Below are 22,961 nucleotides of genomic sequence, written 5' to 3' on the forward strand. Positions count from 1 at the left end.
TTGGTAGAACAAACTAAGGCTAAAGTATGATCTGTTATATCCGAAAATCTTTTGTATGCAGGTCCGTTGTAATGAGGGTAGATCGTATTCTTGTTGTGCTACATTTATCATGCTACCATTAACATACATTCCTTACTTGTGAAGAAATAACCATGTATTTAGTTTATACCTTCAATATTTCAAGTTTCACTTCTATGAAAAAGTATGTTGTCGAGCAATCCTGGAGCTCCTACGTAGGAGTTCATAGAAAATTGCGAACAACTTATTTCACTGTTTTATTACATACAAGTGTAAATTCAAACATAGAATGCTGAAATTATGATTAGAGGCCGACCAATAAGCAAATGCTACTGATGACAATGCTGCTTCGGGTGAAAAATGTGTCATACATGTTAATAAAAGAGGGAAGGGGGTCAATGTTTATAAAGACAACAGTCAGCAAGGTGTTCAGCAGCAGTTAGTCATTGATAGTCTACTACATTCCTGTGAAACATGTTCATCAATGTCTTCAACTCAAGAACAATGAGAGCAACCTGTCATTCTGCTCCGTCTCATACTTAGCACTCAAGACCGAGCAAGCTATGCAAGTAGTGGGGTCATAGACGTCTCATTCCATGCATTTTTCAGCGCAGCTTTCTTTAATCTGCGATGCCGTCTATGAAATAACAAACTACAGCTTACAGAAGTAAAGTTACGTCAAACTACATTTAATTATGCACTTCATGCTTCCAGTATACAACATAGTACTATGTTTTGGCCGCAAGACCAGGTAGTGTGCTACGGCCGCTGGTTCCCGTCAATGCGCCACTTTGCTTCTTCAGTGGTCGATAGGTGGACATTTGCGATGCCTCCCACATCAAAATTACGCCATATTTTGCAACATAAAGATATGGGACTAAATGTTACGTTAAATTACACAATGCATAGGTAGATTTTTGCAACATATGTGATGCACTTATTCTTAGTCTCAGATGCTGTCAGTGAGCGAAATCTCACTAGCCTTCGTAAAATTGCCTGCTATGTATGATATGGATCACAGTACTACATCTGTAAACAGGCTGCAAATTCAAGTTACAACCACTCCTATTTAAGCACAAAAAAGAGCAAGTGGCAGACATATGCCCGAAACACCAAAGAAAAGAGAGGACGCCCGACTAAGACAAATATTGCGAGCACTTAACAAGCTCTGCAGACACAAATAACAACAACCACAATCTCCCGCAAGTCGAGAAAACATGAATCAGCACCGCGCCTTCTTCAACGAGTGAACACCTGAAACCATGGAACAAGAAAAATGCAATATCAGAACTTTGAGTAGTCTTGTTTTCTAAAGCACAGTCACATTATGAGGAATACTAAAAGCCAATATTAATTAAGGACACCACAATGGATTATGTGAAAGTGCCCAGAAAATCAAATTGACAGAGAATAGAAGATTTGCTAGTTAGAAGAATACTGTACACATTGTGTATTTAGAGTGATAAATTGGTTTTATGGCAATTTCAACAGCATAGGAATTACGATGTGCCCTATATCGCAACTTACTCGCACAGTGGATAGCATTGACAGTGCTACCATAAATTTATTGTACCCTATCCCCTAACTTAACATGTATGGCAAAGATTTAACAAATCATAATCAACATCTGATAATAAAAAGAAAGTTGATTACACTACATCAACAAAAAAAAATGCAGTTTGGCCAATTTTATTGGCTCTTGACAAAGAAAAATTCACCAACACTGCCCCTTTGCACCACTCTCGGCACTATTTTTGTGAGCACAGCATGCGCAATGGGCAGGTTCTTTCTTAAACCAGGAAGAATTATACAACAGAGCATGAACTCCAAGACTGCTGGCATAGCTATATCACACATCCTACTGGCAGTATCCAAAACATGGTGTTTATGATGTCGCTTATGCTGCCTGCAATACGCACAAGCATGGCCTTCAAGATTAGTTTCCCTTACTCTGAAGGCTCATTCATTGGGAAGGGCAATGTGGACACTGCGGTGATTAAGGGTAACTTGAATAGCAGAAGCACTGTGTGGTCACCTTCAGTCGCAATTTTGCCGGCAATAAGTCATCTTCAAAGTGAAACAACACTGCGAGGTTTCCAGAAGGTACTCTAGCATTCTCGATGATTCAATACTTGCATTACATGAACATTGCTATGCTGACTGCAATGCAATAGTGGTGCAAGACTAAACATTACAAGCAGAAACAAAGTCAAAGCCACGACAAAGTACAAAGGCTATTGTACACAAATATGAAAGAGCCACAAAGCTTGTACACAACATCACAGATAGATTACAGTGCACCAAACTAGATAATCAAAAGCCAATTTTCTTGCAGAAACAGTTACACCACAACAAGCTTGCAGAAGTGCAAGTAACTTCCAAGCACTCAATGCAGCTGTTAATGTTACAACTGAAAGAGCAATAGAGCAAGCAGACACACATACAAGTACTGCTTTGCAACTTACATGGCAAAACAAAACTTGCATGCATTTCGTAGGTCCAGTGGTACAGTAGTTACCTTTCATTGCTTCAGTGTAGGTGGAAGCCTGTGCTTATTTCTGTGTGCCATGTTATATTTCTTTCAGCCAAACATGTAAATAAGATCCAAGATCACACTTAGTGTGGAAACAATGAAAAGGACTGAGGGTAACGGCCTCTTATACACCCTCTGTCCTGTTCATTGTTGCTTCACTGAGAAGTTTGATCATAGGATACCAACATGCCTGATCACTGACATAACTAAACAAATCCAATTCACCTGAATGCTCTTCTTTAGCAATGATAGCCTGATAAGGTCAGAACACGATCTCTCTCTATGAAGAATAGGGAGCACCTATTACCAAACAAGTCATGTCCTGTCAACTCCTCATAAATAATCGCAGCCTCGTAAAAGTACTTGCAGGAGTGACTGTAGTGTCAATGGTTCGTGCGGTCAAAGGCAGAGCGGGCAAGCCTGTCGCTTCGTGCCACTGGTGTTGACCGGCCATGCAAACGGAGGTGGTGGGCACGGGCGTTGCCGCGCTGTGTGAAAGTGGCCGGGCACAGCGGGCACTGAAAGGGTCGCTCACCGGTGTGCGTGCGCAGGTGTCGCACCATGTCTGAGTGGCTTGCAAATGCGCGGCTGCACAGGTGGCACCGAAACGGACGCTCGCCTGTGTGCACCCGCTCGTGCAGCACCAGGTTGCTTCGCCACTTCGATGCATACGGGCATAAGCGACACTGGTACCGCGAGGCCTCCACTGGTTGCAACCTTGCACCGCCTCCCATGGACAACCGAGGCATCTGCGCTGAAGCTGGTGGCCAATCTGCACGTCAAAATGAAAAGGTAAATTAATTAGTTTTTTCTAGAATTGCCTTTCGGTGTACTTCTATTACTATACATATTCAGTTGGCTTTGTGTGATTGTAAAAAAAAAATCGAGTCCTTCAGATTTTCCTGTTCTTGCTCACTGCATAACAACGGCCTCGAATATGAAACCCTTCGTGCCACAAGGTTGCATATGAGGTTTCAGTGGCCAGCTGCCAGCTCTTAAGATATTGTTTCTACGCGACGCCTGCAGTTGAAAAGATGTTTCATATCCACAGCCGTGTGTTTCAGTGGCATTCTCTTACGCTCCCAGTGCTATATCTAGGACACACACAACAGAGTGGTCTGGAAAACACCTGCTATCGTAGATCAATTGGTAGAGCAAAGCACTGCATGTGTAATGTGGCAGTGGGTTCAGTTCTCACAAACCGTAACTTCTCTTTTCATCCACTCTCATTTTCTTTCTCCTCATTATTTCTACATTACAATTATAAAGCACTTCTAATTTCTCCTATGCTTTTCGTGGCTTCATTGTCCATGGATATTATGTAGTAGTAATGAGCATTGTACAGCTTACGAAGCTAATCTTTTCTTACAGTGTAATGTGCGTTTTGGTGTGGTTCTGGTGAAAACAATGTGGTGTTATCAGCCCGACTATCCTCCATGTAAATCGCACCTGTTTGTATATGTGACCCCTTGTCATTCCGTCTTCTTTTTCTCACCTAATCAACTTCAGCTTAGCGTCTAGCTTTCAGATGGGACATTTTGTAACTGTTCAATTATGTTGCAATATTTCTCACCTGCATAGCTCAATGTTCAATATTAATTGTACCTACTCTCACATCCCATCCCATATTCAAATGTATAAACCTTCAACGTCTTTGTAAAGAAAGCAACGCCTTTACCAAATCATTCCTACTTATTGTCATTGAAACCTGGAAGACCCTACCAGAACCAACGATATTATTGTTGTGTTACGTTTCTCATGTTACCATTGACATACATTCCTTACTTGTGAAGAAATCGCAATGTAATTCGTCTACACTTTCAGTATTTCAAGTTTCACTTGTATGAAAAAGTATGTTGTCGAGCAATCCTTCGTGGGAGCTTTTACATGGGAGTTCATGGAAAATTGCAGACAACTTATTTCACTGTTGTATTATATACAGGTGTAAATTCGAAAATAAAGCAGTGAAGTTATAATTAGACGCCAACAACTAAGGAAATACTAACGATTAAAATGTTGCTTCGGACGAAAAATGCGCAATGAATGTTAATAAAAGGGGGAAGGGGGAACAATGCTTAGAAGGGCAACAGTCAGCAATGTGTTCAGCAGTAGCTAGTCACTGGTAGTTTAGTACATTCATGTGAAAAATGTTCATCAATGACCTCAACTCAAGAGGTCAACTCAACTCAACACCTGTCATTGTGCTTTGTCTCATATTTAGCATGCAATACCGAGCAAGCTATACAAATAGTGGGGTCACAGACGTCTCATTCCATGCATATTGCTGTGCAGCTGTCTTTAATCTGCAATTATTTCTATAGAATTACTTAAAGTACAACTTACAGAAATTAAGTTACGTCAAATCGTACTTAATTAGGCACCTTGTGCTTCCTGTAGTGGACATAGTACTATGATTTGATCGCAAAAGCAAGTAGCGTGGTGCGGCTGCTGGTTTCAATCAATGTGTCACTTTGCTTGTTCGATGGTCATCAGGTTCAGATCTGTGAGGCCTCCCACATAAAAATTACGCCATATTTTGCAACATGAAGCTATGGAACTAAATGTTACGTTGAACTGCACAAAGCATACGTACGTTTTTGTATCTTATGTGACAGACTATTTCTTCATCTCAAATGCAGTAATTAAGAGAAGTCTCTCTGGCCTTCGTAGCATTGCCCGCTAGGTATAAACCGTACACAGCACCACATCTGGAAGCAGTCTATGAATTCAACTTATAACCACTCCTCTTTAAGGACGAAAGAGAGCAAGTGGCAGACATGTGCCCAAAACACCAAAGGAAAGAGAGGACAAATCATCCAACAATTAAGACAAAAGTTGCGAGCACTTAACAAGCTGTGCAGACACACATAACAACAAACACAATCTCCCTCAAGTCGAGATGATATGAATCAGCACCACGCCTTCGTCAACGAGTGAACACCTGGAACCATGGAAGAAAAAAAATGCAATATCAGAACTTAGTAATTTTGTTTCCTAAAGCACAGTCGCATATGAGGTATACTAAAAGCCAAGATTAATTCAACTTACCACAATGGATTATTTAAAAGTGTGGTATTGCGGCCTACAGGTCGACAAAGAGAGCCAACCAGCCATAACCCAACCAAAGAAATCTCTCTTTATTTGATGACACCCAATTATGTACATGGGGACAACAGTGCCACAGCCGTTCAAAGGGTTCCAGACTGAATATGGAAACCAAAACTAATGTTACAACATATTCCTTTGTTAAAACTTTCAGTGGTTTAGTAAACTGTTAGTGGGTTAGTACTTCAAGGTGCTTCAACTCGCGCTCATAGTACTTCAAGGTGCTTCAACTCGCGCTCATAAGGGAAACATAAGGCAATGAAAAACGGTGACCAGTCAAGAACAGAGGAACATCATTAATGTAAGTACACTCAGGAGCAACTACAAATCTTATATACAAACCCATGAAAACCTCATTCTCTCCCTACAAAAAATAGTTTATCTCTAGAAAATGTTCAAAACAACATAGACTGTATGAGAAGAACAAAAAAACTAATAGAATTGTCACACCATATTCACCGTAACATTTCAAAGGTTGTCTTGCCCATGGCTGTAGGACGCAAAAAGGAGCTAGACCCGGTTGCGGTTCAGGGGGGTCTAGGTCAGGAGCAGCCCGGTCGGCCACAACAGCAGGAAGAGGTGCACCTGCTTGCAGCTCAGGCATGTCTGGGTCGATTGCAGCACAGGTAGCCACAGGAGCAGACAGAGCCGCAGCCGCCACTTGACATGCCTCACGAGCAGCTGGTAGCCCGGGGCTCCCCGGTGACGGGAACCTCGGTGTGCTAGCCTCTTGCGCTTTCCAGGTCTTCTCTGGATGCAGAGAACGGGCACCCGAAGAGACTTTGGCAAGCTTGGATGCATTCCAGGTCGTGCCATCATTAAGGCGGAAAGAGTCCGTGATGCTCCAGCACTTTGCAGGGACTGCCAAACGAAGAGTCTCTTTTGAAAGTGACAGAGGGTTTCCACACCCGGACGAAGTCACTAACTGCAAAGTTAGTGACTTCGCGGCTCGATGAAAATCTGTATGCTTCTTGCTGCTCTCTCGCTTACGCTTCATCCGATGACACAGCTGACGGAGCTCGGTAGCTGGGTCCTTGAAGAAGGACGACAATGGGTGCCCGACGATGTCCAGGCGTGTTCTCAGCAGCCTTCTATGCAGCAACAGAGCCAGGGCGACTCCCGTGGTCGCATGTGGTGTGCACCAGTAGATGCCGAGGTATTCGACGACCACTGGGTGTAGTGACTGATGTTCCAGCAAAGCTGTCTGCATGAAGTTCTTGAAACCACGGTTGAATCGTTCTACAAGTCCATTCACCTGGGGGTAGTACACCGAACAGTGTGAGAGGTGAATGGCACAATTGTTCAGGAATTGTTTGAACTCTCAGGAACAAAACTAGTCCCATTGTCGCATACAATCTCGTCGGGGTAGCCCTCTCAAGAAAGTACTGAGAGCAGAAAGATTGCCACTGTGCGCATTGACACCTCGATGCAAAACTGTACTTCAGGCCACTTGGAAAAGTAGCCTACGAGGGTGACAGCGAACATGCAATCGTGCGGCGCTCTTTCCATGGGACCGACAATGTTGATGGCGACCTTATGCCATGGACGCTCTGGCAGGGGCACAGGTTTCAGCAGAGTCAGTGCAGTCTTGGCATTCTTGTCTGCAGCCTGGCAGACTATGCTGTTGTGAATGGCAATTTCCACTTGCTTGTCCATGCGAGGCCACCAAAACCACTCTCTTAGTTGCGCCTTGGTACGAACTATCCCAGGGTGGGCTTTGTGTGCAGTGGAAACGGCCTGTGGGGTAAGGGAAAGAGGAACTACAAGCCGTTGCCCACGTAAAAGCAGGTCGTTGACCACAGCCAGTTCTTACGCACGGCTAAGAATGGCTGAAGTTCACCTGGGGTGGACTTGTGGGGCGGCCAAAATGATGCAACGTAAGCCTTTATTTGCTCCAAAGTAGCATCTTCATGCAGGGGCTGCTGGAACTGTTCTTTGGTGCGGCAGAGTGGAGCAATGAGACACGCCCTCTTCGGTGAACGAAGCATCTTCCTGCGAAACAGACACTGAAAGGCCGGACAGTGCATTCGCAACTTGATTCTCTGACCCCTTGCGATACTCCACTATAGAGTTGTAGTGCAGAAGACGCTCTGACCAGCGTGCGATGTGAAGGGTGCCTCTTCCCGAGTCATGAGACGACAGAAGGGAGACCAACGCTTGGTGGCCCGTACAAAGTCTAAAGCGCCGTCCCCAGAGGTATGTGTGTTGACACTCGCAGGCCCAGACGCGCACAGGTGCTTCACGCTCACAAACTGCACATTTCCTCTCTGCTGGGGAGAATGTGCGTGATGCGAAGGCGACTGTGCTTAGCTGGCACCAATCCATTTTTTTTTTTTTTGAGAACAGTGCCAAGGCTGAAGTCAGAAGCATCCGTGGAGACAACCACCGGAAGAGTGGGATCAAACATCTGAAGCACTTTGCTGTATGACAACAGGAACTTGACCTACCAAAAACTAGCATCAACGGCATCACTCCAGGTGAAGGGTTGATTCTTGCAGAGCAGTGCACGCATCGGATCCTCGACTCCAGTAAGGCTGGGAACAAACTTGGCATAGTACTCGACTAAGCCGAGGAACGAATGCAAACCAGCGGTGTCAGTGGAAGCGTGAGTGTTCAGGATAGAATCCACTTTCTCTGACAGCAGTGAGATGCCTTGAGCAGTGGCCCTGTGGCCCAAGAAAGACAATTCAACGCAAAAGGTGCACTTGTGATTGAGCTTGAGTCTAACTGCCTTGATGCGTCGGAGAACAGCAGCCAAGTTCATTTGGTGCTCTTGGCCGGTCTTGCTGAACACAACGATATCATCAATGTAGCGCAGAATTCCAGGGCACCCTTTGAGATCTGCAGCATCAACTACTGGAAGACTGCAGGGGCAGACGCCAGCCCAAAGCATACCTGCTTAAAACAGAACAGTCCATCGTGAGTCACGAATGCAGTCAAGTCTCAGCTCTCGGCATTCAGCAGAACCTTGTGGTATGTGGATGCAAGATCCAACTTGGAAAAGGTAGAGGCACCGACGAGGCTGTTCAGGGGCTCTTCAGTGTGAGGAAGCGGGTAGCTGTCGGCGATGAGTGCTTTGTTAGGTTCCCGAAAGTCAACACAGAGTCGAATGCTGCCATCCTTCTTCCTTACCACGATGAAGGAGGACACCAATTCTGAGGCATTAACACGCTCGATGACATCCAGTTCTTCCACCCGACAGAGCTCTTCCGAAACTGGAAGTGGGAGTGTCAGTGGGAGGCGCCGAAGTTTCGATACCACAGGAGGCACTGCAAGTCGGATCTTGATTCGATGGACGAAACCCTCGGCGAGACCAAGGCCTGAGGCGAAGAGGGAGCCAAAAATTTTAAAAAATCATAATCAGTATCTGATATTAAAATGAGAGTTGATTGCACTACACCAACAATAAAACACAGTTTGGCCAATTTTATTGGCTTTTCACATAGAAAAAATTGACCAACACTGCCACTTTGCACCACTCTTGGCACTATTTTTGTGAGCACGGCATGCTCTGTGGACAGGTTCTTCCTTAAACCAGGAAGGAATGTACAACAGAGCATGACCTCCAAGACTGCTGCCACAGCTATATCACACATTCTACTGGGGGTGTCCAAAACCTGGTGTTTATGATGTCGCTTATGGTGCCTGCAATATGCACAAGGTTTGCCTTCAAGATTAGTTTCCATTACCCTGAAGGAGCCATTAATTGGGGAACACAATACAGATACTAAGGTGATTGCAGGCGATTTGAATAGCATAAGAAATATGCCATCTCCTCAAGTCACAATTTTCTCTGCAAGAAAAGTCATCTTTAGAATGAAACAAGCACTGCAAGGTTTACAGAATGTACCTAGAGTACATTCTGGATGGATTCAATAGTTGCCTCACATGAATACCGCTATGCAGACTACAATGCAATACTGGTACAGGACTAAAAATTAGAAGCAGAAACAAAGCGAAAGCCAAGAAAAGGCACAAAAGTTATTGTACACAATGGTCAAAAAACTACACCACCTTGTTCACGTTATCACAGGTTGCCTATGACACAATAAACCGGACAATCAAAAGTACCTTCTGTTGCAGAAACAGTTACAATGAGTAGTTAAAAAAATACTCATGACAGTGCAAGTAACTGTAGAGTACTCATACACAGCTGTTGATGTTTCAACTCAAAGCTCAACACAGTGGACACCTTGTATCAGACATTGCAAAACAATGCTTGTGTGTGTTTGTGTGTCCAGTGGTAGTTACCTTTCTTTATATAGACACAGGTTAGTGTGTTTCTTCCTGTGCACCATGTTACATTTGTTTACAGTAAAAATGTGCATCGCATCCAATCTACCAAAATTTCTTTTTTTAGCAAGCACAGCTTGAAAAGGTCACAACTTATATCTCTCCCCATCCACAGGGCACACCTGTTACAGAAAAAGTCATTTTTTGTCAACTCCTGTCCAATAATGAGAGCCTCTTGTAAGCACTTTAAGAAATGACAGTTGATTATCTAGACAAGTAGGAATATATTTAAGCAGCAGAAGTGATGGGTGAGTTGGTACGAATTCATAGTGAAATATTTGAGCACATTTCTACCCATACGATTGAAGCTCATGGTACCATCACTTCAATTTAGAAAATCACTTTCTTTTACTGAAAGAAAAAAATAATATTGAAGCTTTAATTCTGGATGTACATATTTGCCAACCTGTGAGCAGTGAACTTGGTCAAATCTCAGGAACATGACACCAAAGAAGAAAGAAAGGTAGGGATGGGGAGGAGGTACAGTAGAAGACTTTTTAATAGCATCTTCTGAGCACACACACTTTATGTTAACGATTATTTGCATTTAGATGCAGCATACAAGCACCTAATATAGTACAGCGAGGATTGACAAACAACACATTGTTTTTTGATCGCAGTGAGTTTTTCACCGACATTGCTATTGTCAATTTTGCCTGATTTAGCAACTCATCAGTATAAACCACCTCGAAACCAAGCACTTACTCCTCTGGCATCCTTTCAGCACCAGAAGACGCTCTTCGAAAACAGACGAGCAAATAGCTTTGTGTAAACATTGATGCAAAAATTCATAAATTTATAAAAAGATTGCTAATTCGTAAACATTACGCAAAATTTGAGAGGGTAGGGAGGTATGCATTACTATGTGTGAAAGACTAAGAATTGGTGGTAATGATGTTCAGATCTGTGATATCTTCCATGTAATAATTACGTCACATTATGTTACACACACACACTCAAAAAAAGAAAACAGCTCACACCAAAACTCCTCTGGTAGTTGTCCAAGTGTGTGTAAGCATTGTGCCACATGGTCATCTACATGCAGCCCGGTGTCATTATCAATGTTATGAAACGTGATCCGACCAGTATAAACCCTTATCAACCCTCAATGGTCGTTCACTTATCACATTTGCCAGAGTTAATTGTCCACAGTTAATTAAGATATAGTTAATTAAGGCACTCAGACCCTTGACCTTTGGTGGGAGTCCTTTGGTGTTATTTAATGTGAATTAGGGTTAATTTAGTGAAGCTGTTGCAAAACAACCACTGCATTTGCCAGGGGGGGAGGGGGGTATGAAAGGCTTTACTGATGGTTCAGACGCTTGTTTTGAGCTTGTTTATTTTTATTGAAAAATACACTGTTCTCATGTCACTTCATTTTATTACCTTAAAGACCCCATTCAGCGTATTACATAAGGGGTGGTTAACATGTATACACAAGAAAAGGCAGGTGTTACAGTGAAATACAAGTTTGAACAGTTTCTAGAAATTCGGAATGACATATGAGTTCTATTCTGGGTGTTGTCTGGTTGATTTCAATTACTGCTTGCACTGTTCACTGCACTTTTCTGTGTGCTTGTAGCCTCTGTGTGATGTGGGTGTGAGCCATTGCATTTCTTGCTTTTTGCATTTTAAGGGCCCTGCCGGGGTGGCCTGGCAGCCATCGTGTTGTGTTACTAAGCACGAAGTCATGGAATCCAATCCCGGCCACAGCGGCCGCATTTCAGTAGGGGCGAAATGCAAAAACGCCTGTATTCTGTGCGTTGGGGGCATGTCAAAGATCCCTTGGTGTGCAAAAGTAATCCGGAGTCCCTCACTATAACTTGCCTCATAATCAAATTGTGATTTTGGCACCTAAAACCCCAGAATTCAAACATTGCTTAAGGGGGTATGAGTAATTCATCATCTTGAGTGACGGACAAATTTCTCATTGGGTAGGCATAGAAATGCTTATGCATTTAAATCTACCAATGTTCATGATACATCAAATTATATGGTGTATGCCTATATATTTATTTCATGTGTAACATGATGTATTTTTGGTGACAAAAGCAATGGAAATCCCTAAACTTCATAGAGTTGCCTGGTACATGTGAAATGTAGTGCAGTTGCTATTCAAGATTCAGAAATCATCTGCTGCCACTGCATAGAACCACCATTTTGTGTCTAAGCACTGACAACTTTTGTTGTCAGCAGCTGCATAGTACTAAAAGTGCGTTGGCTGTTACCCTAACCATATTATTGTTGCAATATAACAGGGGGTTAAAGGAGCCATGACACCCAATTTAAGAGCCTAAATTATGCATTGCATGTAAAATGGCAGACGTCCTACAGCAAACAGTCAGAATTTGAGTGCGTTCAGTGCCGTAAAAAATTGTATTTAAACTTAGTATTACTACAGCTCAGCCATATAGCACTTTGGCAAAACTAACTGGTAACAAAACAACTTATACCCGCAGTTACAGCTTCCTTGGAATAATGGAAGCCATCTCGGATGCCATGCTTCTGTACAAAAAACTAAGCAATACAAGCCAAACCAGCCTTTGTATAGAATCACATAGGCATCACAAATAAATAAACCTTCACTTCGCATTAATTCCAACATGTACATTGGATGTGCGCAATATTAACTGGTAGGAAAAGAAAGTAAGATGAAAAAAAAGAAAGCATGAACATTTCATGAAAATTATTGTTAAAAACAATAAACATGCACTTGTGTAAATATGTCATATGCATAAATATGCGTGTATGTGTGTGTTACCATAAAAGATTATGCTGAAGGATGCTTTCAAACCTCTCGCTCACAAAGATGTCAACCCAATGTTGGTTCTACTAAAATTTTTTTTTCGTGTGTATAACCACACTGGACTCTCTACTTTGTTACAATGATAAACTTAGAATAGTTGGCAGGCTGTATCATGTTCCTTTTAAGAGACCAGCCGCCACAAGCTACAAGAAGAGGTGTCCCTGCACTCTTGGCACGACCCGGCTTTCATCTTGGTCTCTGGTGGGCCTGTGATATTGTAAATACAGTGTAAATAGCCTCTTTTGTATGTGTCTCTCTACACATTGCGGTGGAAGTACTCAATCCTCGTTCTTCCCACGAAGCTCAGCAGCAGTTGATACATATAGCTTGCCGCAAAGTTGCAGTTACCACAATGCTTCAATGTACTCCTGCAATGTTATGTGTGGCAAAACATGCATGGTTACCACACATGGCGAAACATGTGTGGTAACCGAACGAGCACTCAGAGATTCGGATTCGCAACGAGCACTTTATAACAGGTATACGCCATGAATTTTGGCCTGTAATGAGCCTTTGTATCAATATTTGCCCTTCAATTTTAGGCCAGCCTTCAAACTTTTCTAACCACTCTGACTACGTGCTGTTTTCACATACACCCGAACTTCCGGACAGCTTGCAGTGCAGTGGCACGGTCGTTGCATGGATAAAGAGGCACGTGACAGCACGTTAATGACAGGAAGTAGAATTACATTGAGGCATACGGGCAATGACATTGGCGAGTGGTTTCAAAGTGCGCTCTTGTGCTCAATGTATACTCCTAGCTCTCAGCATGCGGGCTAGCTCCGCCGGCTTCACGCGGGCATAAACCGCACATGAGCTAACACGTGCATTCTTATTGCGAGTGGAAATGAAAATTAAAGGCCGTATTTGCTAATGACTATTTTGAAATTGATGCCATGCCGTCTCGCATGTCGCTATGCTTCCGATAACACATAGATTGGCTACTTGATACGACGGGTTTTATATGACATAAATTCAATCCGTTGGAAAATATGACGCTAAGTCCACGATCATTCTATGCTGCCACTCAAAGTGCAAGATAAGTGAGTGTTAAAGCAAAGGCTAACCGATGGAATGCAGCCTGCTTCGACAGCTGACGATGCAACAGGCTGTATGTGTTAGTGTCTACCCAAGCCACTCCAGTTCATTCCTGGGCTTCATTTAAGCTTAGTTTTAATACCTAAATATAACAGTTTGCACAGCACTAAATGTGCATTGCAATGTATATAGTACAGCTTCTACAACAATGCAGAAAGAGAAAAGCAAGAGTGAATCTACAGACGTCAAATAAGATGGGGCAGGTGTAAGCTGCCCAAACAAGACCCACTTGTGGGTCACTGGCGCTCAGACTGAGTACATAACATTCTTAACACAACCCTCTTCTTTGAATACCCAACCACGATGGGCCTGACACACAGTCACAGTTGTTGAGTGCAGGGAGCTCCACACATAGTCACTGGCAATCGAGCATCACGAGAAGTCACAAGTCCACCAAGCGTCCAAAAAAAGAAAACGGAATGCAGTCTTCCTCTATCATTTTCGACATGTTGTAATACAACTAAACAAACACTGTGAGCTGAATTTCACGCCATCAAACTCGATGACACAGGTAGCAACAAGGCGATGACGGGGAATATTTTCCACACAAATACTCTCGCATCCAGTGCCCCGAATGCTTCCTTACACCTACGGCAGAGAGCACTCACTTTTTTGCAAGATGTCCATTCCCACTTTTCCCGGTAGGTAGACACCCTGGGAATGTAGGGTATGACACGAATTTTAGTATAACCTGTCTGGTAGCACACCAGAGGCCAATGTAATGGTGAGATGCTTTGTTGAAATTTCGCTGTCTCATTTTTTTTTCTTTCTTTTTACCTCAATGACATTTTTTTGCCAGCCTTCCAATTGTTCTGCTTTGGTTAATTCTAACAAGTCCGCATCTGAGATCATGCCTTGGACTGTGTTCAGGGAACGATCTGGGGTCACTGTAATAGGGACGCCAGCAAACGCTGCTAGTTTTGCAGCTTGTCACGCACGTCAAGGAGGAGGTCTCAGCTTGCCGTCTTGCTAGCTTTATTGCCTGGTCCAATCATGTCTGTTAGGGATTTCGATACAAGGAAAAGCGACATAAATCTTACTGGCTTTTCAGGTGTATCACTGTGAATAACATGGTATCGCGGGAAAGATTCTTTGTCTTGAACAAAAAAGTTCAGGGAGCCTTCAATGCATATGGGCTTTGCAGCGGCACAGTCAGGTAGCAAAGGGAAATATGATCTATGCATGCTAGATGTAGTTGCTTCGGCAGCAATGGCAGCAACCCACCACAGTAACTAGTAGTCACTACAAGTTTGACAGAGCAATGACTTGCATACACCAGCCATGCATCGCTGCCATAACCCAATGCGCCATATTCAAGGTTGGATATACTGCACCAGGTTAACCAAAGCTGCCTGAGACAGACAGAAATAAATATGAAGAAACGAGATGACAGTATATAAAGGGTAAGTAGATAGGAAAGCAATAGATTAAGACAGGTACAGGAAAAGACAACCACCGGTTTCCCCTGGGAAGATTAGTCTGGAGGTGTCATCTACATGAAGCCCCAGCCAAAGGAGTGTGTATCCCACTGCCAAGAAGTGTTAAAGGTCCATAAATCCAGCATCAGCTCAACCCTCATGATCCCCTTTTCCCCAGACATGGCTAAACCGTGTACAGTTAGGCGCGGGAGGGTCCAATCTCCCCCTGCTCGGGTCCGTGGCGTCGCAATGCACCCAGCACCTGCTGACGCAGACGCCTCTATGGGAATTAAAGAATTAATGCTTTATTCATTTCAATCAATTAGGGAATGAACCACAGATAAAAAAGCTACAAAAAGGTAGCTTAAGGGCATCTCAATTGAGTCATTTCTTATGGTTCAATTCTGGGCAAAAATAAAAGTCAATAGGTATGGACATGACATTCCAGGAAAATCATGGGAATGATGTGGAAAAGCGGGCCGAACATGTAAGGGTTTGTTGCAAAGATTCCAGGCAAAGACAATGCCAGGTGGTCCTTTGTAACTCTCCAAAATGAGGGGGAGATGACAAAATAAAAAAATGGAAGCAAAAGAAATGTCCAAAAGGTATAAAATGAAAGTAAGCACATATACCAGACAGCTTGAACATGCTATCATATAAAGTGAGTGCGCATTTTCTTGAAGACTCTGCACGTATAATTCAAGAATTGAACATGGCCATCACAGATGTTTTGTGAAATATTAAGTGTCAACTCTCTGAGGTCAGTGAAGATGAAACCGTAGCAAGAGCATTTTTTTTTTTTTTACAGTACCATTGGCAATACTAGGAGCCAATTCCTGATCAGTCACTTTTGGTGACATAAGTGTGCCGGCTAACAAAGCCACTGAAAGGTGGCGTGTGGAACGGAAGAGCACAGCATCCATCAGCACAATTTCATGTCATGCAATTTGCAAGTGTACTGCTGACTGGGTGCCCGCAGCTCTAGCAAGCCACCACACTGGATGTTATGTCCCACGAGAAAGTAGTTCTTTGAAGGGAAGTCTGTATGGTCAGAGAGAGCCGAGAAGTATTCACAGCAGAATCTCGCTTCTGTAATGGCTTTGTCTAATCTCTGGCAACTTTTTGATAAGGAATCTTCCTTCTAAATGGGCCTTTGCCTCGATGCTATTGAGAATGACATGCTTGCTCCGTTAAACCGTTGCTTAAAATTTTTTCCTAACGGAATCATAGAGGGCAATAGTTTTTTTTTTGCCGTCAGTGGTTGGCCCTTGTCACTGGGGCGCACATCACCATGGCACGCTTTGCAGTGCCAGGGCCGTCGGCAATAAGAGGAGTACGTGCCACATAAGAACGTACTTCTCCTATCAATGAACAAGAACTGCCATATAACCTGCAAAATGATATTTTACAGTAAAATGGATTTGCAGTAACAACGTATCATTTTCTTATTTGTCCACGGCCCCTAATGCGTCATCTACTCTACATCTACGAAACAGAATAAAGTCGCAGAAGTACAAGCTATGCTACCCACAGCCTGCTTAGCCATAGCATTTTGCAAAGCAATATAATTTCTTTCGTGGCTGTCAGCACAAATTACTTTACAAAATAACATCCTGGTAAGACTGCCATCGTTGGAGTAATCATCATAATGCTTGTTAACTGGCACATTGAAGATTTTTCTAAAGAATACATGGTTTACTGATGAAACTGTGTATCACTTACCAACATTTATCACAGCATGCCGCTTTTCTTACTATATGTTTGCTTGCCATGCAGCATGCACCTGCAAAAAAAGGTTGTCAAGAAGGGTTGTGGTTGCATTATGAGCAGGCAAAGTGCTTTCTGCATGCTCACCATCTAGGTGAAGAAACACTGCAACAAATCAATCCTGCACGACCAGTGGTGCATGTCTAAGAATCTACCATTTATTTTCCCTGCCTTTTTCCTCTCTAGTGCAGTGTAATGACAGCACAGGGAAATTCAATACAGTCCACTTGGGAGGGGAATAAATTTGCGAGTTCGGCGAAAACGTCACGTAGGTGACTGCAGAGTTATCCTTGGAGCAACTTGTGGAATGTACCACCGACCGGAAGTACTCAATCAGATCAAGCAGCACTGATCAATGGCTTTCGTCAAATGCAGAAGCAAATCCCAGGAGTGCAAGTGGCCACTGATAGATAGCAACCACAGCAAACGTCAGACGAGACTTGGACAGCAATGTAGTCATCTTGCACCTATCGCCAAGATGACACTTTACATTCTGCCTACAGCTTTTTTTCTGTCTGTACTGGTGGTCAGGTCTATGACATATATGCTGTGATTTAGTCTCCCGTTGCAGGACTTGGAGATGCCATTGGAGTCAACTGAACAGGGCATGCAGCTGGCAGCTGTCATGAGGTTTTTTGCAACGCACATGCTGCGTTGCAAAGAAAAGGCGAAGATGACGATGAAGGCACAATAATGATCGTGCAATGACACTGGACAAAGTCATACAAGAGAAAGAAGAATCGCCGGAGAGCCTCATGGAGCGAGCAAGGAACATGGAAGCAGCGCCACTGTGAGAGGAGGAGCGAAGAGAAGGCAGCAGCAGTGAAAGAAGCAGCCTTGTAAGGCTATACGTCCAGGCACCTGCCTATGCCTGGTGCTTCTGAGCCTACGATTCTATGCCTGATGCTGATTTACATCTGCAGGTCATCCCGTGGAGCATCCACAACAGCCTCTATGCTTTTGGCCTACCTTCCTGGCCTATGCTTCTACCCAGTTCTGCCATGTCCTCTGGCCTCCTGTCACAGTGGAAGGCCCTAGTCGCAGCGGGTAAACTGCCACCTGCATCACTCCGCCCTCTTATGTGCTCTGACACTCCATGTCTAAGTAGGGCAACATGTGAACTTTGATATTTGACTTAGGTAGTTTGGGAGTAATTTATGAATTTATATCTAGTGTGTTTCTAGTTCCTATTTTGTTAATGAGCGATGTCCTGCAAGACTTATAAAGTGTATCTGTGTATGTGCGACAGAGAGCATACACTTCATTGTTTTGTCTGAAATAGATTCTTACTTACAAGTTCCAGCACTGGTGAACATACCTATACCATGCCATATTGCCGTCTGCTCAACAGGACGAAGCTGTTCCCTGTTGTACAAGCACATAATCAATGCTTTGGACACCTATGCTGTATCGTGTTTTATAAAGACATGCACATCATGTTCAACTCGGCATTACTGCGCATGCCCACTAACGATCGAACCAACGAACATGCCCTCGAAAGCTATCTTAAACGTGTTCCCTCTCCTACCCACAACGTATATATAGTGGAGCAAATAAAGCAACGGCGTTCTGTGTTGACTGACACTTGGCTCGATCTTATTGTTTACGTGAACAACACGAAACATGGTGTCAGAAGTGCGCTGCCACCCGTGATGGAATTCTTAAAGCCTCCTGAACCGTTACGCCTGAGTGGCGACATTGCCAAACAATGGAAGCTTTTTAAGCAAAAATTCGAGCTTTTCCTAGCAGCCTCGGTGCCAAGAGACAAGCCTCGGGATGATAGCACGAAGACTGCCCTACTGCTCAGTTTGGGAGGTGAAGATGTGTTGGAAATCTACAACAACTTCACTTTCACTGAAGACGCCGAAAGAATGGACTATGCGACCGTCATCAAGAAATTCGATGAGTACTGCGCAGCGCAGGTGAATGAAATACATGAGCGGTACCTATTTCGACGACGAGTCCAAGCAGAAGGTGAGCCCTTTGAGCCATTCGCAAGGGACCTGAGGCACCTGGCGAAATCGTGCAACTTTGGCGTAATGGAAAATTCAATGATCCGCGACCAAATTGTATTTGGAACGAGCGACGACAAAGTGCGCCAGAAGCTGCTAAGAGACAAGGAATTGACACTGACGAAAGCTGAGCAGGTGTGCAAATCCGCGGAGTTGTCAGATGCACAAAATCAACTTTGGGCACGCGAACAGCGCCAAGTTGACCATATCCAAGCAAGGCCAAAGGAAACTGTTGCATCCCCAGTATTTAAATGCAGTAGGTGTGGTCGGGAGCACGGCTTGAGGAATTGTCCGGCGTTTGGACGCACCTGTAGACGATGCGGAGGCAAGAACCATTTTGCGGTGCAATGCAAGAGCAACAGGCAAGTGGCAGAAGTCAATGCCGACGAAGACTTCACGATTCTCGACGTATCGGTAGATACTGTCAAAAGCCATCGTGACTGGGTAGCAGAAGCACTAGTCGGCAGCAAGCACATCACCTTGAAAGTGGACACCGGCGCACAAGCGAACCTTCTGCCGTATGCTATGTACCGCGCATTACAGCCCGCGGCACAAATAAGAGAAAGTAATGCAGTACTACGCTCCTATGGGGGAGGAATCATCAAGCACTTCGGGGTAGCCAGATTGAAGGTCACAGTTGGCAAGACGGCTACTGAAGTCGACTTCTTCCTTGTAAAGAAGGGGCGCGCGATTATTGGTCTCGAAGCAAGCGAGCGCCTGGGGCTCTTCGTCAGGTCGGTTGATGCAATGACGACAAAGGGAACTACAGAGTTCATGCAGGAATACAACGACGTCTTCACCGGCACCGGATGCCTTCAGCGGCTGCACAAAATGGTGTTGCGACAAGACGCCGTACCGACGGTCCAGATGGCTAGACGAGTACCCCTGGCGCTGCTGAAACCACTGCGGGCTGAACTCGACCGGATGCTCAAGGCAGGCATCATTGCCAAGGTGGAAGAGCCAACAGACTGGGTAAGTCCGTTAGTTATCGTCAAGAAGAAGGACGGTCAGCTACGTATATGCATGGATCCTAGGAAAATTAATGAAGGTCTCAAGCGGGAGCACTTACAGATGCCTCGTCGCGATGACATAGAAGCCGAGCTTGCGGGAGCACGATATTTTTTCACGACTAGACGCCAAATCTGGATTTCATCAAATACCGTTACATGAAGAAACGTCCAGAATCTGCACGTTTTCGACCCCGTTTGGGCGTTATCGTTTCCTCAGGCTTCCTTTCAGCATAGCGTCAGCATCCGAAGTATTTCAAAGGTACATGAACGAGATCTTTGACGGAATTCCTGGTGTATGTGTGTACGTCGACGACATCCTAGTATGGGGCTCTTCAAGAAAAGAGCACGACGAAAGGCTACGAGCTGTCCTTCAGTCCGCGCGTAAGGCGGGGTTAACATTCAATGCTTCAAAATGTGAAATTGGCGTGCCAGAAATTTCTTTTCTTGGCGATGTTATTTCCGAAAACTGCATACGGCCAAGCCCTGATTCTGTCGAATCAGTTCTACATCTACCACCACCGAGGGACAAGAAAGGAGTTCATAGAATGCTAGGTGTCGTCAACTATTTCGCTAAGTTTGTACCGGCCCTCGCAGAAAAAACTAAGTTACTCCGAGACCTGATAAGAAAAGACAGTGTTTTCGATTGGACGGATAACCATGCCACAGAATGGAACCATATCTGTGCAACTTTAAGTAGCCAGCCAGTTCTGGCTATCTTTGACCCGATGCGTGACACTAAAATAGCTTCGGATGCATCGCAAAATGGCATCGGCTCAGCATTGCTACAGCGTTACGGGGACGCTTGGAAACCTGTTGCGTATGCTTCCCGAGTACTTACCGAAACTCAAAAACGATATTCACAGATTGAGAAGGAGGCGTTGGCTGTGGTATACGGGTGCGAGAAATTTCACCATTTTGTGTATGGACGCACGGTCATCCTTGAAACAGACCACCGCCCCCTGATCAATATTTCGCAAAAGGCAATTGCTGACATGCCCCCGAGACTGCAGCGCTTCTTTCTACGTTTGCTAAAATACAATTTCACTCTGCATTTTGTTCCAGGAAAGCAGTTCTTGCTGCCAGACCTGCTGTCGCGTGCCTCTGTAGGAAAACCGCAAAAGGATGAAGCAGAAGAAGACATCGAGATTCACGCCGTAGGTGTTGTATCGTCACTTGTAAGCGATGCCACGTTAGAGCGCCTATCAAAAGAAACGCGAAATGACAGCTACTTGCATAGTGTCGTCACGTGCCTTCAGAAGAACCAACCTGTGCAGGGACGGCTTAAGCATTTCGAAAGTGAACTGTCAGCCGTAAGCGGGGTGCTACTAAAAGGGTGCAAGGTCGTGGTGCCAACCAGCATGCGCCAAGAAATGTTAAGAAGAATCCATGAAGGCCACATGGGACTAAATAAGTGCAAAGAACGTGCGCGTCGTTTGGTTTTCTGGCCCGGTATGAACACTGATGTCGAAAATGTGATTAAAAAATGCTCAGTATGCCAGAAGCACGCTTACAAGCAACACAGCGAACCCCTTCTTATCCGCCCAGTTCCTGCGCATGCCTGGTGTAGGATTGGTGTTGACATCTTCCAGTACGCTGGAAAATCGTATCTTTGTGCGTATGATGCGTTGTCTAATTTTCCCGAGGTTGAGCAGTTGCAGGACACGTCAGCAGCCGGTGTGATTGATAAACTAAGCGCAATATTTGCTAGACACGGCATACCAAAAGAAGTGTGCACTGACAACGGACCGCAATTCTCCAGCCGCGAGTTTCTGCTCTTTTCAGAAAGATACGATTTCAAGCATGTCACTTCAAGCCCGCGGTTTCCACGCTCAAATGGCTTGGCCGAGAAAGGGGTTCAGGTGGTAAAAAGAATCCTTAAAAAGACAACCGAAGGAAGAGAGGACTTCTGGCTCGGATTGCTCAGTTACAGGTCATGTCCGCTGGAAGACGGCAGATCGCCGGGTGAACTGCTATTTGGTCGACGGCTTCGAACGCCATTGCCGGATTTTGCGGAAGTACCCAGCACGTCCGTGAGGAAGCATCGACAGACGGAACAGCCGAGACGCTCCCTGGCTCCTTTACGGAAAGGACAAGTCGTGCGAGTGCGCGGAGACCGATGGGATGCCAAAGCCAGAGTGATGCGAGCGGAGCAACCAAGGTCCTACCGAGTAGAGACAGAAGACGGCAAAATTCTGCGTCGGAACCGGCAGCACCTTCTTGCGACAGCCGAACCTTTCAGCATGGAGTCATCCACCGGAGATTCCACGGACGACGAAAGCGACAACGACGGCATTGTAAACGAACCTACGTCATCAAACGGAGGTGCACCGGCGATATCAAATGAAAGTCCGCTTTTGAGGAGATCAACACGGCAAAGAAGACCGCCACAGCGCCTCCAATACGACAGCAATTTTAAGCAATGTTCGTAACCCCTCGTAATATCTTTCGATAATATTTTCACTTTCGTGTTTATACAGAAAAGAGGATGTATCGTGTTTTATAAAGACATGCACATCATGTTCAACTCGGCATTACTGCGCATGCCCACTAACGATCGAACCAACGAACATGCCCTCGAAAGCTATCTTAAACGTGTTCCCTCTCCTACCCACAACGTATATATAGTGGAGCAAATAAAGCAACGGCGTTCTGTGTTGACTGACACTTGGCTCGATCTTATTGTTTACGTGAACAACACGAAACATATGCACTAATTGAACTTGGGGCTTGTTGGGGGCAGAGCTCAGAAAGCGAATAATAAAGCAAAAGGTCATAGCTATGAGAGGGTAGTGGAGCATGAGTGGCTTGCCGACGATCATCCGTCGTCGGAACAAGCTCGAGCAGAAGCGGAAGAGTGGAGCCTTCAGCTACGGATCAAGCTCGCTGAAATGGCCGCAGCTC

General features: G+C 44.6%; 2 protein-coding genes and 1 long non-coding RNA gene across 52 annotated transcripts in view; 2 read left to right on the forward strand and 1 right to left on the reverse strand.

The window, feature by feature from the left end:
• Nucleotides 1–22,961, reverse strand: part of LOC135913789 (zinc finger protein 436-like) — a 31,673-nt gene that overhangs the window by 2,905 nt on the left and 5,807 nt on the right. For 12 of the 50 annotated variants that reach the window (XM_065446461.1, XM_065446454.1, XM_065446457.1 and 9 more), the window contains 4 exons: nucleotides 16,994–17,054; nucleotides 14,462–14,507; nucleotides 6,116–8,976; nucleotides 3,087–3,323 (listed from right to left, as the gene is read on the reverse strand). In XM_065446461.1, coding sequence (XP_065302533.1) covers nucleotides 3,087–3,323; nucleotides 6,116–6,866 — 988 coding nt within the window. In that variant the 5' untranslated portion in view covers nucleotides 6,867–8,976; nucleotides 14,462–14,507; nucleotides 16,994–17,054. Of the gene's footprint in view, nucleotides 1–260; nucleotides 3,324–4,395; nucleotides 5,493–6,115; nucleotides 8,977–9,998; nucleotides 10,072–14,461; nucleotides 14,508–16,993; nucleotides 17,055–22,961 lie in introns of those variants that run through there. The other 38 variants (XM_070541293.1, XM_070541291.1, XM_070541290.1 and 35 more) reach the window with 20 other exon arrangements.
• LOC139061353 (uncharacterized) lies at nucleotides 5,507–7,524 on the forward strand. Its single transcript, XR_011515387.1, has 2 exons — nucleotides 5,507–5,846; nucleotides 5,878–7,524. It is a non-coding gene; the product is annotated as an uncharacterized lncRNA (long non-coding RNA).
• Nucleotides 18,398–22,710, forward strand: LOC135913788 (uncharacterized). The gene is made up of 2 exons (XM_065446441.2): nucleotides 18,398–20,022; nucleotides 21,123–22,710. Exons 1-2 carry the CDS (start codon nucleotides 18,466–18,468, stop codon nucleotides 21,165–21,167), a joined length of 1,602 nt encoding a protein of 533 aa, XP_065302513.1. The 5' UTR covers nucleotides 18,398–18,465; the 3' UTR covers nucleotides 21,168–22,710.

The sequence above is a fragment of the Dermacentor albipictus genome, chromosome 6 (assembly GCF_038994185.2).
Source record: "Dermacentor albipictus isolate Rhodes 1998 colony chromosome 6, USDA_Dalb.pri_finalv2, whole genome shotgun sequence".
Classification (NCBI taxonomy): Eukaryota; Metazoa; Arthropoda; class Arachnida; order Ixodida; family Ixodidae; genus Dermacentor; species Dermacentor albipictus.